Raw genomic sequence first — 17,935 nt, 5'->3', positions numbered from 1 at the left:
TGCTGGAAGCCCTAATCCCAGTGTGATGGAATTCAGAGGTGGGGCCTTTGGGAGGTGATTAGATTAGGTCATGAAGGTGGGATCCTCGTGTTGGGGTAAAAAGATGATTTTTAAGAGATAGAAAGGTGGGATAGAGAGAGAGACATGGGATCTCTCTCTGCCACGTGAGGACATAGCAAGAAGACGGCCCCCTGTAAGCCAGGAGGATGATTCTTAGTGGACACTGGCTCTGTCAGCACCAAGCTTGTGGGGCTTCCCAGCCCAGACCGAAGCACGAGCCTACATCAATGTCTCCTTACATCTTTTTCAATTAAAAAGAAAAAAGCTGAACTCAGGCAAAAGTTAGGCATCTTCCTTCCAGTTGACAAAGACTTGGCAGTGTTCCCAAAAGAGCTCCTCAAGGGGGATGACTGAGGAGGGAGGTGCACTCCCGTCTGCCTCACCCACTCCCTCCTGCCTGCAAGGCGGGCATGATGGTGTGGGGCTCCAGAGGCCACCTTGGAGCACGAGTGACCTTGAGAAAGGAAGCCACAATCAGGATGGTGAACCAGAAAGACCCTGGGCCCCTGAGCTAGAGCAGCCTTGGAAGGACCACCTCCAGACTTCACTCAAGACCTCATCTCGTTTAAGTCCTTGTTACGCTGTGGCTGCTGTTCATTCGCTAAGTCGTGTCCAGCTCTTCAACCCCATGGACTGCAGCGCTCCAGGCTTCTCTGTCCTTCACCGTCTCTGGGAGTTTGTTCAAACTCGTGTCCATTGTGTTGATGATGCCATCCAACCATCTCATCCTCTGTCTCCCCCTTCTTCTCCTGCCCTCAATCTTTCTTAGCATCAGGGTCTTTTCCAATAGGTCCAAACTTAATGGTGACCTACTGACCTTTAGGGCTATTTTTCATGTTAAAGGAGACCCTTCAAAGGAAAAACGAATCTCCTATCAAGGCAAACTAACTCGCACTCGTAGATTTAGAGGGACAGGTAAACAACCTTTAAGAAATGAGGTCTCTGCTTAAGACCAGCTGGACTAAGTATTAGAACTGTGGTGTCCCATCCCCGGGACGTCACTTTGCCACCAATGAAACAGGAAGCGAGGGCAGCTGTTAGGCTGCAGTTAGGGAAGAGCCCGCTTCTCTCGCTTTCCAACATCTGTGCACTGTTTCTCCCACACACTGAACCCATAACGTTATTTTAGCTGCAAGACATTGCCACCAATGGATCCTTGGAGAGAAATTATTCTCTCAGAGGCTCCAGGTGCCCTGTCCAGAACCACCACCACCAAAAGCTGTGTGGGTGCATCACACTCAGGGCATTCAACATCTGCAAAACGAACACCACCCGCCTGGCTGTCTCAAGGTTCCCAGGCTCTCCACGCTCCCAGCAAGCACTGTGGCTCCTTCATCTGGAACTGCCTGCACTGAAGCAGGGTCAGGGTCACACTCTAGAGCTGAACCTCTTTTCGTTCCCAAAAAAACCCATCCATTCTGAGGACAACTTCCATTTGGAAGGTGCTCTCAGCTGCACCTACTTGATTAAGAATGTGCATGCCTATTGCTCTTTTAATGAAGCTCAACTTACCTCACGAGAAGCACAGAAGAGAACCAGCTTCATCTCACAGCAGGACCATACAGACGTTTTAATATATAATGCAGAGCGGGTATTTTGTAAAAAATATGTTTCAAATTCTTCAACAGATCAATGTAAGACAGTGTGTATAAAATGGCACACACACTATACATGTGTGTGTATACATGTACACATGTGTTGTATATATAGCTCCCCTAAAAGAGAAATGGGCTTCCCTGGTGGCTCAGATGGTAAAGATTCTACCTGCAATATAAGCTGCTGGCATTCAATCCCTGGGTTGGGAAGATTCCCTGGAGAAGGGAATGGCAACCCACTCCAGTATTCCTGCCTAGAGAATCCATCAAGGACAGAGGAGCCTGATGGGCTACAGTCTATGAGCTCACAAAGAGTCAGACACAACTGAGCAACTAACACACACACACAAAAGAGAAATAATTGTTTAAAATAAAGCCTAAAGTTAGCCTGGATGGGAAGAGAGTTTGGGGGAGAGAGGATACATGCATACAAAGGGCTGAGTTCCATTGCTGTCCACTGAAATTATCACAACATTGTTAACAGCATGCATTCCAATATAAAATAAAAAGTTAGATAAAACCTTTAGGCAAACCATTCAGTATCACAGTAATCCAAGTCTATGCCCCAACCACTAATGCCAAAGAAACTGAAATTGAATGGTTCTATGATGACCTCACCCTTATGGCAGAAAGTGAAGAGGAACTAAAAAGCCGCTTGATGAAAGTGCTAAAGAGGACAGTGAAAAAGTTGGCTTAATGCTCAACATTCAGAAAACAAAGATCATGGCATCGGGTCCCATCACTTCATGGGAAATAGATGGGGTAACAGTGGAAACAGTGTCAGACTTTATTTTTTTGGGCTCCAAAATCACTGCAGGTGGTGATTGCAGCCATGAAATTAAAAGACGCTTACTTCCTTGGAAGGAAAGTTATGACCAACCTAGATAGCATATTCAAAAGCAGAGATATTACTTTGCCAACAAAGGTCCGTCTAGTCAAGGCTATGGTTTTTCCAGTGGTCATGTATGGATGTGACAGTTGGACTGCGAGGAGATCCAACCAGTCCATCCTAAAGGAGACCAGTCCCGGGTTTTCACTGGAAGGACTGATGCTGAGGCTGAAACTCCAATACTTTGGCCACCTCATGCGAAGAGTTGACCCATTGGAAAAGACCCTTATGCTGGGAGGGATTGGGGGCAGGAGAAGGGGATGACAGAAGATGAGATGGCTGGATGGCATCACCGACTTGATGCACATGAGTTTGGGTGAACTCTGGGAGTTGGTGATGGACAGGGAGGCCTGGCATGCTGCGATTCATGGGGTCACGAAGAGTCAGACACGATTGAGCGACCGAACTGATGATGACCTCAAGATCTTCTAGAACTAACAGAAGAAAAAAAAAAGTCCTTTTCATCATATGGGACTGGAATGCAAAGTAGGAAGTCAAGAGATACCTGGGGTAACAGGCAAGTTTGGCCTTGGAGAACAAAATGAAGCAGAGCAAAGGTTAACAAGAGTTTTCCCAGGAGAATGCACTGGTCGTAGCAAACACCCTCTTCCAACAACCCAAGAGAAGACTCTACACATGGACATCACCAGATGGGTCAGTACCGAGACCTGATTATATTCTTTGCAGTAGAAGATGGAGCAGCTCTATACAGTCAGCAAGACCAGGAGCTGACTGTGGCTCAGATCATGAACTCCTTACTGCAAAATTCAGACTTAAACTGAAGTGAGGAAAACCACTAGACCATTCAGGTATGACCTAAAAATCAAATCCCTTACGGTTATACAGTGCAAGTGACAGATTCAAGGGATTAGATCTGATAGAGTGCCTGAAGAACTATGAACGGAGGTTTGTGACATTGTACAGACCACTCCCAAGAAAAAGAAATGCAAAGAGTCAAAATGGTTGTCTGAGGAGGATTTACAAATTGCTGAGAAAAGAAGAGAAGCTAAGGCAAAGGAGAGGAAAGATATACCCATCTGAATGCAGAGTTCCAAAGAATAGCAAGGAGAAATAAGAAAGCTTTCCTCAGTGTCTCACTCAGTTGTGTCCGACTCTTTGCGACCCCATGGACTATACAGTCCATGGAATTCTCTAGGCCAGAATACTGGAGTGGATAGCCTTTCCCTTCTCCAGGGGATCTTCCCAACCCAGGAATTGAACTGGGGTCTCTTGCATTGCATGTAGATTCTTTACCAACCGAGCTATCAGGGAAGCCCTTCCTCAGTGATCAGTGCAAAGAAATAGAGGAAAACAATAAAATGGGAAAGACTAGAGATCTCTTCAAGAAAATTAAGAGATACCAAGGGAACATTTCCTACAAAGATGGGCACAATAAAGGATAGAAATGGTATGGACCTAACAGAAGCGGAAGATATAAAGAAGAGGTGGCAAGAATACACTAAAGAACTAAACAAAAAAGATCTTCGTGACCCAGATATCCATAATAGTGTGATCACTCACCGAGAGCCGGACATCCTGGAGTGAAGTAGGCCCCAGGAAGCATCACTGCAAACAAACCTCGTGGAGGTGACGGAGCTTCAGCTGAGCTGTTCCAAATCCTGAAAGATGATGCTGTGAAAGTGCTGCACTCAATATGCCAGAAAAATTGGAAAACTCAGCAGTGGCCACAGGACTGGAAAAGGTCAGTTTTCATCCCAATCCCTAAGAAAGGCAATGCCAAAGAATGTTCAAACTACTGCACAACTGCACTCGTCTCACACACTAGCAAAATTCTCTAAACCAGGCTTCAACAGTGCATGAACCAAGAACTTGCAGATGTTCAAGCTGGTTTTAGAAAAGGCAGAGGAACCAGAGATCAAATTGCCAACATTCGCTGGGTCATCAAAAAAGCAAGAGATTTCCAGAAAAACATCTACTTCTGCCTTACTGACTACACCAAAGCCTTTGACTGTGTGGATCACAACAACTGTGGGAAACTCTTAAAGAGACAGGAATACCAGACCATCTGACTTGCCTCCTGAGAAATCTGTATGCAGGTCACAAAGCAACAGAACCAGACATGGAACAGTGGACTGGTCCAAAGTGGGAAAGGCTGTATATTGTCACTTTTATTTAATTTATATGCAGAGTACATCATACAAAATGCCGGGCTGGATGAAGCACAAGCTGGAATTGAGACTGCTGGGAGAAATATCAATAACCTCAGATATGCAGATGACATCACCCTTATGACAGAAAGCAAAGAGGAACTAAAGAGCCTCTTGATGAAGGTATAAGAGGAAAGTGAAAAAGCTGGCTAAAAATTCAATGTTCAAAAAATGAAGATCGTGGTGTCTGGTCCCATCACTTCATGGCAAATAGATGGGGAAACAGTGGAAACAGTGAGAGACTATTTTCTTGGGCTCCAAAATCACTGCTATGGTGAGTGCAACCATGAAATTAAGACACTTGCTCCTTGGAAGAAAAGCTATGACCAGCCTAGACAGCATATTAAAAAGCAGAGACATTACTTTGCCAACAAAGGTCCGTCTAGTCAAGGCTATGGTTTTTCCAGTGGTCATGTATGGATGTGAGTTGGACCATAAAGAAAGCTGAGCACCAAAGAATTGATGCTTTTGAACTGTGGTGTTGGAGAAGACTCGAGAGTCCCTTGGACTGCAAGATCCAACCAATCCATCCTAAAGATCAGCCCTGGGTGTTCATTGGAGGGACTGATGTTGAAGCTGAACTCCAATACTTTGGCCACCTGATACGAAGAGCTGACTCATTTGAAAAGACCCTGATGCTGGGAAAGACTGAAGGTAGAAGGGGACGACAGAGGACGAGATGGTTGGATGGCATCACCGACTAGATGGACATGAGTTTGAGCAAGTTCCGGGAGTTGGTGATGGACAGGGAAACCTGGCACGCTGCAATCCATGGGGTTGCAAAGGGTCGGACACTACTGGGCAACTGAACTGACCATTATATTGAAATTAAGAAAAGAGCTTTCAACTCAGAGCCAGTGAAGAGTTCAAGCTCCTTGGTGTATACACAGAACCTCGTCTTGTGAAGATAATTCCCATTTGCTTGCTCGTCTAGAATGACCTGACCACTCATTCCAGTTCCCAAACCCCTGAACCTGAATGGCTTGTGACTACCTTGACAGAATAAAGTATCAGAGAAAGTCAGAAGAGATGAGGCAGCCTCTGCCCCAGGGGTGGGAGTCAGCAGCCGAACAAGCAGCCCACCTACTTGCAGCCACCACCACAGACAGCTCCTCCAGCCATCGACCCAGCAGAGTGCCCAGCTGACAACTGCCAGCATCAGCCACTCATCATTTACAAGAGTGAGCCGTTGTGTTGGCCAACCCAACAGAACCTTCCCAAGATCGCAGCCCCTGCTGACATCTGAACAAGACCACAGGAGAACCATGGAAGAACTGTCCAGGTGAGCCCTTCCTACGAGGTCCTGACTCATAAAACTACCAATAAAATGAAAGGGTTGTTGTCAGCCAATTTGGGGGCATTATGTAGCAGCAGTAACCAGGACACCAACGCCCTTGGGGAAAGTGTCCATAATCAAATGATCCTGTCTGGGTATGTTTCTGAAATCCTGACTTATGACAACTGGAAGCAAACAGTGTACAAAACAAATACTTTAAAACTCAAGAAGAGCTTAGATAATTTGCCAGTATATTCACAGAAAGGGGCTACCCTGATAGTTGTTGCTAAACAATCCACTTGCAGTGCAGGAGATCCTGGTTCAATTCCTGGGCCGGGAAGATCCGCTGGAGAAGGGACAGGCTACCCACTCCAGTATTCTTGGGCTTCCCTTGTGGCTCAGCTGGTAAAGAACCCGCCTGCAATTTGGAAGACCCAGGTTCACTCCCTGGGTCAAGAAGATCCCCTGGAGATGGGAAAGGCTACCCACTCCAGTATTCTCGCCTGGAGAACTCCATGGATACAGTCCATGGGGTCTCAAAGAGTTGGACATGACTGCGCAACTTTCACTTCACATTAACAGGAAGAGGTAAGAACATGGTTGCTGGAAGTGAAAGAGTAAACGAGACTGAAAAACTGATAGAATTGTGACAGAAACAAACATTCCTAGGAAAGAGTGGTTTCTTTCCAAGATGTGGGAAACTCCTCAGGTAGCAGCAGTGCTGCTGGTTAAGCAAGTGTAATGTTCCATGACTAAAATGACTTTGCTTCCCCCAAATCTTCCGACCTTCTCCCTAATACTTGTGTTTTTAACTTTTCCCCCAAACAAGTGGAGTTGAGTCTCATCTGGAAGGTGTGGGCAGGTTCTGGAGGGGATCTTCAGGGGCTGGTGTATGTGTGTGTGTGTGTGTGTGTGTGTGTGTGTGTGTCTGTGTCTGTGTGGTGAGGGAAGGAGACGAGCCACAGATCAGCAGAGAGAGGCCAAGGAGGACGGACACTGAATCAACTTACCCTGTTTACCCTGACCTCTACGCTCTTCAACTAAAGAACTGGCGGCGTCTCCGAGCCTGCCGGAGAAAGCCATGGCTGCTTCCACGTCCAGGGCACTTGTGTGTCTGCAGCTTTTCCATGGTGTCAAGGACATGGCTTAGCGCAAAACTCACCTCGACAAGCGTGAGTACAAGAGATGTACCCAGACAGAATACCACGAGGTTTTATTTAAGGTCTTTTTTATTTTCCTCCACACTGGCAAAAGTTCCGAGGGAGCTTAAAGTTCTGTAAACATCTTAACTGTCCCTCTTCCCCACCCCCACTTGTGAATTTACAAAGCAAAGGAGACCAGGAGCCCCAGTTTTTAATGGTTCCCCATCTCCTCATGCTGTTTGATCCAAAAACTATATACAAGTTTGTAGCAGTCTCTGTATAGTTATTGTACATGTTTAGGAGGGAGGGTGGCCAAAAGGGATAGGGAGAATGCTGATCCAAAAGAATAAAAACAGAAACCAAATAGAATCATCCCAAACCAAACTGCTCTCAGAGCAACTCCAGCCTTCCTCGGGCCATGATGTCAGAAAGGGAAGGCGCTCGACCAGGAGCCGCCCAAACCACAGCACTTCTTGCGCGGGGACGGATGGTCTGGTGGCTGCAGACCAAAGTGTGATTGGCAATTTCAGGTGATGTTCTGTGGGGGGTTGGCGGAGGCAGGAGGAGTATTTGCTTATAAATAGGGCTTGGATACATTTATATTTGCAGTGAAGGGGTATTAGGAGGCCACGATCGAAGCCAGAACAGGCTTCTCTCTCCCGTCCCCTCCATCCCACGGGACTCTCCTGTTTAGTGGTTTCCACAGATGAAGGTCTTAAAAGATGGTCAGGTTTTGCATGTTCTCTTTTCAGAAAAGGCAAGCCAGCAACTTGCCGCTCCAGAATCTTTAGACAAAACCTTTTGGGGCCACAGCAAGACACACACGCAATGCTCTGAGGAACCAGATGAAATTCCGGGCTTTTATCAGAAGCAGTTTATCCCTATCCAAAATGAAATTATACAAATTCATACATATGGTAAAGATCCTAACTGCCTCTTAAAACGAGACAAATTTTCAGCAGAAAGGCCCAAAACAAACTGGTCCTAGTCCTCTGAAGTAAAAATATTTATGGGAAAAAATCCGTTTTTGTAAGAAAGAAAAATTAAAAATAAGTTCCTCTCCCAGGCCATAGGGCTTCCTTTGTCCGATCAGGTTGGAGTATGCCAGGAGAGAAGTCAGCTTGCTTGGAAGTCACTATCTAATGAAGAAAAACCAAGAATCCTTTCTCTGAAAGGATCCTCAGAAAGAATGAGGGCGAGGGGTGTGCAACATCAAACCAATCAATCTAAATACCACCCCACTCAGGGCCTCTTGGATGCAATCCCGAAGTTAGCTGGGGCAATGCCACCTGCAGACTGGAAGAGCTCTGACTGTCTCTGTCGGATGCTCAAGTCACAGTCCATGGGCGTTTTGTTGCTGGCCAATGTCTGTTACCATTAACTCTCTTCATGATTGCACCAGTCAGACCCCTTGCCCGTTTGGGGGGTGGGGCGGGGAAAAAGAAGAAAAAGAAAAATCAAACAGAAGGAAAAAAATGACAAGAGAAAGTAAATTGCTATTGGCAGATCCCAACACACTTTCTGGGAGACAGGAGGTGAAATCACGGCACAGTAAACACGTGCTGCCCAAAATCAGCCTTGTTGGGGAGGAATCCCCACTGCCACCCCCGAGACACAGCGTCTGGTCCACTCATCTACAGTCTGAGATGCGCACCAACAAAAACGGTTTAAAGAATCTTGGACACAAAGGGCTAGAAGAAAAAGCCTGAGATGATCGGTTCTGTGATTTGTTGCAGTGACAGAGAGTATATGGTGAGTAAGTGTTGTGTCCAGAGCTGGAGAATCCATGGTCGGCAGAGAGGAGAGGGAAGGCCAGTCTGGTCTGGCAGGCGCTCAGTAGTCATCCAGAGTTTCGATCTCACCCATGTTGAGTCGCTCCGAGGAAGCGTTGACTGAAAACCCTGCAGGGAAAAATCTGCAATGAGTGACCAACCACACCCAGACAACCCTGTGGCTCAAACTCAGGCAGGGGGCTGATATTTCAGTCTCCTGTTTTTGAGTATACCAACAGCGATACTAAAAGGAGGAAGAAGAAAGGATAAAGGTCAATGCAGTGGTTTTCTTGCCCTTCCAATGAGAGATTCTATTTTAATATGTTTTATTTCTTAAGGTTCTGATATAATTTAATTAGGGAAGAAACACACACACCAGCATCACTGCTTAAAAAGAACTGCAAACCACTGCCCTAGGGAGTCCTCAATCCAGGCCTGGGGTGTGTGTGCACGTGTGTGTGTCAAAGCCAGGCCAGGCTGCCCAGGGAGAGAAGTTCATTCAGAAGGTGTAGCTACCTTAGAAGAATGGGGCAGGGGCAGGACAAGAATATCACACTAAGTACTTTACAACCACTAGACCAAATGACTGTAACATCTGAGTGAGAATAATCACTACTTCAGCCCCATTCACTAACTGGGAACACTTTCAGTCCAAAACACTGCCAAAGTTCTGGTTGAGAGGTTCTGCTCCAGGGGTAGGAGGCTCCAGGGAAGGCAGGCTACAAGCTCCTGAGAGCTCTCAGCTGTTCCTCCTATCACACAGAAGACAGCACAGAAATGAAAAAACTTCCTTATTCAGCTCAAACTACTGTAAGTAGACCACCAAAGGCAAGGATCTCACTGAGCAATACTGATGAACCAAAATACTATCTGGTTTAGAAAAGGCAATACTAGCACAGCTGAGCTTACAAACACTACTGAAGTCTGAAAACCTAATGCCATCAGTCATGTATGAGTTTTCAATAAACTCCACATAATCAGAGACTGATAAAAGTTACTATTAACAGGGCCTCTCTGGAATGAGTGAGTCTCAAAATGCTTTTAGTTCAACCATCCTAAATGAAACCCCAAACTGTCTCAGTTGCTGTTTGAGTATCAAAAAGTAAACAGGCGAAGCTCTCCAGTCTAAAAGCAGCTCTGTTAATATTACTTTGAGCTTTCCCCCCCTCCTTTTTGCCCTTTAACATTCAAGTTTTCAAACAAATACACACTTTCAATGTACCAATAATACACAAAAATGTCTTACATAATAAAAAAGACTTTAATTATATTACACTGACTCCAAAATATCCTGATTTGAAAACATAAACATCCCTATTTTTTAATCAAGGAAGCTGTGGTACAAGCTGTTTCCAAGGCCTCCTATTGGAAGAGGTTAGGATTCCAAACCCCAACCTGAGTTCTACCCCTCAACTGTGTTCCCATAACCTGCAGGACTTTATTCCCATCAAAATAATGAAAGGCTTAGTGTGTTCATACTTGAAAATAACAGTTATTTAGGTAAACGTAAACCCTAAAGAACAGTCTGTGAAATGAACTATTACTCGGCTCTAAAGCAGGTTTTTCTTTGACTTCACATGCATCTCGAGAACAAATGAAATGTGATAAAAACAAAATGAGCTACATGCAATAAAACCAGGAATGCAAAAAAAACACAAACTATTTGTGTTTTCCCAGTCATACAGAGACAGGACTGGGAAAAGAAACCTGGGGCCACAAAATGGTTTTCATTGCTATAACAGAATGATTACTGGACTGGCTTTAGCAGATGCGGTCTCATTTACCTGTCAAAAAAACCAGTGAGGAGGGCACTCCTCCCCACCTGACAGAAAAGGGATGCTCTGGGGTGTCATGAGACCCCAAGCAATACAAACAGGGACTGAGGCCCAGTATGCCCAGCTCTAACCACCACACTCTCTTAGGTTTAGAACAGTCTCGCTCACATGACTTTAAGGTTTGGGGGACTGTTTCTGTAAGAAAACTGTGACTGGTGAGCAATGGTACTTTGTGTGTGTATTTCTCATATCCAAGCACAGGATGCTGGCTCACAATGGTGCCTGCCAGCTTGAAGAGCTAGAGAAAACACAAGCACTGCGGAGGACATGAGCATTAAAATGAGGCCGGGCTTGTTCTGAAGGTTTGTTTTAGCAGCAAAACGCTATTCTGATCAGTGACCACGTTCTCAATGGATACAGTGGGGTCAAAATTGATTTGTTTTCCTATTATGTTCATGGGTAACTTGTGACTGATGTATATTTGTTAATTTTTCTTAATCTGCAAGTCAATAAGGCATATATCAATTAGAAACAATAATAAATGGTTAGTAGGTATGGGGCAGAAATTATCAGAGGAATTTCCAGAAGAATGTTTACTTGAGCAAAAATTCTCATTAAATGGTATATAAGCAAGAGCTCACCCAAGTAAGTTTCTTCAGTATTTTCTGAATAGTTTTACTGCCCTTATATTTCTCTCTTTCCCTTTCAAGATATATACTCCTTAAAACTCTAGTCCTAGAACGACCTCCCTCTCATTTCCCTGAAGGGGGATTTTAAGTCCCTTTCTTTCTTACATCTATAATAAACAATGGGGTCAGATCAAATATTTAGTCCAAAAACATTTACACCTCATTTTCAGAAGAACCTACCCCTACTGCCCTAGCCAAGTACCACAGCTAAATAGTGGGAGATTTTTAGCTAGAACTCACAACCAGAACTGAAAACATTCTAAAATCTACATTCATCTATTTCTGTCAAAACTGGACAAAATTTTGGACTGATCCATCCATCCTTAACATAACCTTCCAAGACAGGCAGAAGAAAGCAAAACAGCGCCAGACCTCTACGTTTCCAAAGCCCGCCTGCAGAGCGCAGTTCCAAGGGGCGTTGCTCAAAGCTAGGTTTGTTACTGGTATATTGATTTCTCCAGGGCAGGAAACCTCTGAAGTAGGATCCCATGAGGGCAGAGCAGTCTACCTCTCACTGTACCATCAGCTCTTTCACTCTGTATGATGCCTCCCCGTCACGTCACACTTGGTCCACCAACACCTGAACAGCATGTCCTTTCCCCAAAGCCTGCTCTACCTTCCAGTGCTCATCATTTTATCAAAGGGCAGCTCTTTCCATCCTGCTGCCTAAACCTTTCCTTTCTCCTTGCCCAAGCCTATCCCTAACTTTCTGAAATCCATCTAACTCCTCTCCATCTCCACCACCAAAGCCCTACCCTAGGCCACCAGTATCTTTCACCTGGTCTATACTGCACCCTCCAACGGGTTTGCCTGACTTCCCAACCTGCCATCTTTGCCAATACAACCATTCTATTCCAGACAACACAGTTTTATAACAGCTCATGAATACATTCATGAACAGAGAATAATTTTAATTTCATCCTTGTCGGTGAGGCTGTTAGGCCAGTTTAAGAAACAAAGGTAGCCCATCAGCTTTGCCTATGCTGTTATTCCAGGAACACCATACCCTATCCTTCCTGCTTTTTCAAAGCCCCAATTCAGGTGTCACCTTCTCCTCAGAGCTGACTTGTGTGACAACACTGGTCCCTAACATTGGGTAAGGACAGTCATGGGAAAAAAAAAGAATAGCTACTGTAACACAGAAGAGTGAAGAGAGAGTGGACCTGCTGTGAAACCCCAGCTGCGCTGCTGACTGCTGAGTGACTCTGGGAAGCGTTCTCAATCCTCTAGGCCTCGGTTTACTATTGTTAACGCTGGAACATCACCTCATGATGCAGGGTAATTCTGAGACTATTCTACAGTGAATATCAACTAACATCTGTTCTTTTTTGAGTATCTGATTCGATTACGGTCTGTTTCCACACAAATAGGCACTTTACATTTTAAACAACATTTACTGTTCTTAATCAGCATTATTTTCTAACTAAACTGAAAGGGTTTTAGGAAAATTCATGTTAGATGTGAAAAAGTCTTTAAAATTTAAGGCACCATACAATATATTCTTTTTCTTGCTCCCTATAATAGATGAGGCATAGCTCTTGCAGAGATTCCCAATAAATAGTTTATTTTGAACTGGCTAAAACAATTTTTTTTTGTAAGAAAAATTTTCTTTCATGAAAAACCCTCCACCATAGGCCTCGCATATACTTCACCCTCAACACCCAGCTAAGACTTGAGGCCTGTGCTCACCTAATAGACTAGGGTCTGCTCGGACCATCTTCTGCTTTTTCTTCTTCTTGCCACTTTGCACGGCTTCAAAGTTGGATTGCTGGCTGCTGGCCTGACTGGCCTGAAACACCGAGTGGAGCGCACTGTGGTTCATTCCCCACACAGAGTCCTGTAACACAAGACGGCACCACTGAGACCACACAGTGGACGCAAGCTTGGCCCCCTCAGAAAATGGCCCATCTGGCCTCATTACCGAGGAGGAGTTTAGAAACAGACGCCTACCACGGATTCTGGTAACAATGAAACTGAGGGCAGTCCACTGAGCCACTTTCTTCCCTTCACTGAGGTTCAGACAACCCACTTAGGCTGTGTGTCTCCACAAGGCCCAGCCTGGGGACTCCAGGGGTCCACACCCTAGGCTGTGCATCTCCACAAGGCCCAGCCTGGGGACTCCCGGGGTCCACACCCTAGGCTGTGCGTCTCCACAAGGCCCAGCCTGGGGACTCCAGGGGTCCACACCCTAGGCTGTGTGTCTCCACAAGGCCCATCCTGGGGACTCCAGGGGTCCACACTGCTGCGACAGCACAGTTGTCAAAACCTCTCCAGGGGCTTCCCTAGTGGCTCAGCGGTAAAGAATCCGCCTGCCAATACAAGGGTCACAGGTCCAATCTCTGATCTGGGAAGGCCCCACCCGCTGTGGAAGGACTGAGCCTGTGCCCTGGAGCCTGGGAGCCACAACTGCTGAGCGTGCACTAGAGCCCGTGCTCCGTAAGAGAAGCCACTGCAATGAGAAAGCCTGTGCATCACGATGGAGAGGGGCCCCCGCTCACCGCAACTAAAGAGGAGCCCACAACCCAGCACAGCAAAAAATGAAACAAAATTTTAAAAACCAAACAGCTCGCCAGACACACATGGAGTCTGCACCATTCACCAGGAATCTGCTCTCTGGCAATCTGCACCCCCACCTGCTCTAGGTGGAAGGGTCCTTTACTCTCTGGGCCCCGGGACAGAGAGGAGAGCCCACAGACCGGCTGAGAGCCCAGTACCAAGCAAGACAAAGTTCATGTCATGCACTTCATTCCTAGCAGCAATCCCGGAAGGGATCTGTTCCCAAAATACTGTTCACATACTTTATACCAACTGGCTAAACTATGAAATGGTCTACCAGCCGTTCACACCGTGTGCTGCTCCTGTGAGAGCAACGCATTCTGAACTGGGATCAGGCTCCCGAGCAGGGCGGCGGAACGGGCAGGGGGCGAGCCTGGCTGCGCGCACAGGCGGCCCTCTCACACGCGAGGCCTCTGTACTGCTGCTCGCTGTCTTCTCTTGATTCCTTAACATTTTTTTCCTGGGGCTGTTTGTGTTCACATCTTTCATTTTCCTTCAGTTGATGCATTAGCCCCATTTATCCAAACAGATTTTAAATGCCCTATACTTCTCTGTACCTTACACATTCCTAAAAGTGAACTCTGATAAACATTATCTCTAGTAGAAGAACCACAAGATTAAAAATATTCTTAAGCCTCTCCAAGAGTCCTGACAGACTGTTCTTCAGAAACTTGTAAAGACAATCGTTCTCATTCACGGATCCCATTATCTGCGAATTTGCATGCTTGTGGTGTTTCTGTCCTCACTCTGAATATGCATGTCTACAGAGCAGTGAAAAACTGAGCTGCCCAAGATGCACGTTCCCAGCTGAGGCAGAACTCGGAGACACTTCCTGCCTCCTCGTCTCAGCTCTCACACGGCAAAGGAGCATCTTTCTCGGTCTCTTTCAGATCATGTTTTCACACTGCTGTTGGTGATTCCATTGTTTAAAATGGCTCCCAAGGGTCAAGTGCTGTCTAGTGTTTCTAAAGGGCCCAAAGGCTGTGATGTGCCTCAGAAAATGTGTGTGTTAGGTAAGCTTCCTTCAGGCACGAGTTACAGTGGCACTGGCTGTGAGTTCAGTATTAAGGAAGCAGCAATGTATTTAAATAACGCATCCTTAAACAGAATCACACACAGAACAAGGTTATCAGCATTCCACAGTTACAAGCTGACAAAAATGCTGTAACACAGGTCCACAGAAACCTAACCCCCTAGGAGCAATGGTTCAGTATTTGCTAATTCTGTGTTGGCAGCAAGTTCACAGAATAGAGCTCCCGAGAATAACAAGAACCTTTACATTCTCATCAACAGTGTATGAGATATTTGGCAGGTACAGTACTGTCAGTACTGGGAACAAATGATCTGGAGCTTCAGAGAGTTACCATTGGTGAATTTTAACTATTAAAACCAAATTTATTCATCTATAAGTTGGCATTTGCAATTGGACAGAGGCATCTATATGAACCAAGAAAAATGGGGCTGGTATGACTAACAGTGAATGAATGGTTATACACTTGCTTTTTGGGAAATTCACAAAGGTCTCAGGACATGTTATTTTAAAATGTCAAGTCTACCTGGCATTAAAAGGTTCCAGTCATGTGATGTACAAAAATGGTGGTAGTATTTTAAAATTTCATTTCTCTGGAGGCTCCACTTTCAAGACACCAGTATTGACCAGGGCACTGCACTCACTCTGCTGCCTCGTACCTGCTGCTGCTGCTGCTGCTGCTGTTGCTGTTGTTGCTGCTGCTGCTGCCGCTGGTTGGCTTTCTGTTTGGCACGGCGCTCGAGGAACTGCTTGGCAAACTCCTTGGCCTCAGAGGTATCTCCTAAATAGGCCCTAATGTAATCATGGACCTCATATGGAGATTCTACTTCCTTCAGGAAAGAAACAAATGTGGGCACTGTAACATGAGAGGGAAGAAGACATAAAGAGTAACAATGAAATACCACACAGCAGAGGTCAGGGTCAGTCTTCAGTATATTTTAACACCTAACAGGGACATGAATGATGGAAACTGGAAAGGCATGCAGCTATTATGCTAAATATGCTAAATTCTTTAACCTACTCTGTAGTCATAGGGGGGGAACCCCACTCTCATTGTAATGCCCCAAATCGTCTGAAATATCACAGAGATGAAGATATCATGCATATATTTGTTTCACTAAATGTTATTTTGGTAGAAACTAAGTTATGTTGATGGAAACAACTGCTTGTCTAAGACTAGAGTAAGCTGGGGATTCCTTTCTTCTCTTCTTTAAATTCAGTCAAATATGTTTTAAGTGCCATGGTGTGTGCCAGGCACCGTGACAGATACTGAAGATAAAGCTGCAGCCTCCTTTTGCTTCACTGAGATAACCTCTGTTTACACAGAAAAATTCGACATGAAGCAGTGTGGTGCAGGAGAAAAGTCCAAGTATCAGAGTTAGACAGACATGGGTTTAAAACTTGACTCTGAAATTTGCTCACTGTGTGACCTTGATGAGCTACTTAACCTTCCTGAGCCTCCGTTTCCTAATTTATAAAATGGGGATAACACCACCGACATTGTAAAGGTAAGTTATGGCCAAAATTAAAATCACTAGGATAACGCATATTAACCCCAGAAAGTGCCTAGTACATGGTAGGTGCTTAATGCATGGTAGCCATCACTATTTTTCACTCTTGCTTTCTCTGACTCGTTCTGACCGTCAGCTATTGTCACACTGATGCAAAGGAACCCTTCAATTCTTTTCCTGTTCTGGTTTTTTTTTTTTTTTTTTAAGGTTTCTGGCTTTAGAAAAGACTTCAGAGATGGACTAGTTCAGCAAAGCTCACGAGTTATGGGAATCCCGTCCACACCGAGCTGACTGGTCTCTGTTCGAACATTTGCGGGTGAGGGAAGTACTTGCTTCCATCTCAGGTAGACAATTCTCTTTGTAAACAACCAACAAGCAGCAAGTTTTTCTCCAAACTGCGCCGAAACCTTTTTATCTGCATACATTACAGGTCTCACTCAGCTTTATCCCACACAAAGCATGCCTACCTGCTCTGTCACAACTCCCACCCCTGCCCCCAAAGGCAGGAAGGGAGAGATGCTCACATCACCCCAGTCTTCCCTCGTGCAGGCTGACCTATGTCCCCGGGATAACAGTCAGTCTCCTTCGTTCATCTGGTGATGCTCCCCAAAAGTGAGCGGGACAGAACCATGATCTCTTCTGCCCTGTCCATCACAGGACAGCCTGCAAAGCACCTACTCTTTGATGTCCACTGGTAACCTAGTTCAGGACAGTATTACAGAACTTTTCTCACAAGTAATGCTGTAAAAGAGTCAAGTTCTTACAGTAAGTGCAGGACTTGACCTCCATCAGACTTCACCTCCTGAAGGCCAGCCCATCATTTCAATTTCCTAACTCTTTGTGGGGCCTGCTCTGCCATTCCACATGCTGGGTTTCCCTCCCCAGTTCTTACCATCCAAGTTATTTGCCGTATTAAGGGCATGAAGCATCTGTTCACACCACTGGGTAAATCCATCTTGGGCTTTATTTACTCCCTGAAAGAGCTTCAGCAATTTTTCTTCTTCTTCTACTTTCTTATTCTGCCGGTTAGACACACCTACAGATTTACTAAAGCAAAACAATAGGGTGGTATTATATTCCCAGGAACTGTTACTATTATAATCATACTCTAACACCATACATAGATAATGTCTTGGCAACATTGGATGGCTGTCCAGCAATCCAATTCTTGGCTCCGAAAATGAAAACAGACAAACAAACAAAAGCCCAAAAACAAAAAAGTGAAATACTGGGGTTGGAGGTGGGGGAGTTTACTCAATACCTATTAAAATCTAGCCTCGGTTAATACATTCTAGTTTGTGAATAAGGGCTTCTTTTCAGAGAAATTATTAAGTTCTTCTCATGTCTGTCAGTAAGATTTTAAATTTTGCTAAGCCTCAGTTTCCTCATCTGTAAAATGATACTAATACTTCTTTGGGTTATTAAAAAGAATAAAAATATTATATGCAAAGGCCTAGAGCACAGTGCCTGGC

The 17,935-nt window shown here is 45.2% G+C and overlaps 1 protein-coding gene across 2 annotated transcripts in view; it reads right to left on the bottom strand.

Annotated features, from left to right (window-relative positions):
• Positions 1–7,216: 7,216 nt before the first annotated feature.
• GIGYF2 (GRB10 interacting GYF protein 2) overlaps positions 7,217–17,935 on the bottom strand; it is a 131,896-nt gene continuing 121,177 nt past the window's right edge. For both annotated transcript variants that reach the window (XM_052636571.1, XM_052636572.1), the window contains exons 27-30: positions 17,356–17,510; positions 15,612–15,808; positions 13,056–13,203; positions 7,217–9,031 (exon numbers count right to left, since the gene is read on the bottom strand). In XM_052636571.1, the coding sequence (XP_052492531.1) occupies positions 8,964–9,031; positions 13,056–13,203; positions 15,612–15,808; positions 17,356–17,510 (568 nt within the window). In that variant the 3' untranslated portion in view covers positions 7,217–8,963. The remainder of the gene's footprint in view (positions 9,032–13,055; positions 13,204–15,611; positions 15,809–17,355; positions 17,511–17,935) is intronic.

This window comes from Budorcas taxicolor, chromosome 3 (assembly GCF_023091745.1).
Source record: "Budorcas taxicolor isolate Tak-1 chromosome 3, Takin1.1, whole genome shotgun sequence".
Lineage (NCBI taxonomy): Eukaryota > Metazoa > Chordata > Mammalia > Artiodactyla > Bovidae > Budorcas > Budorcas taxicolor.
This window is presented reverse-complemented; position numbering and strand designations above follow the sequence as displayed.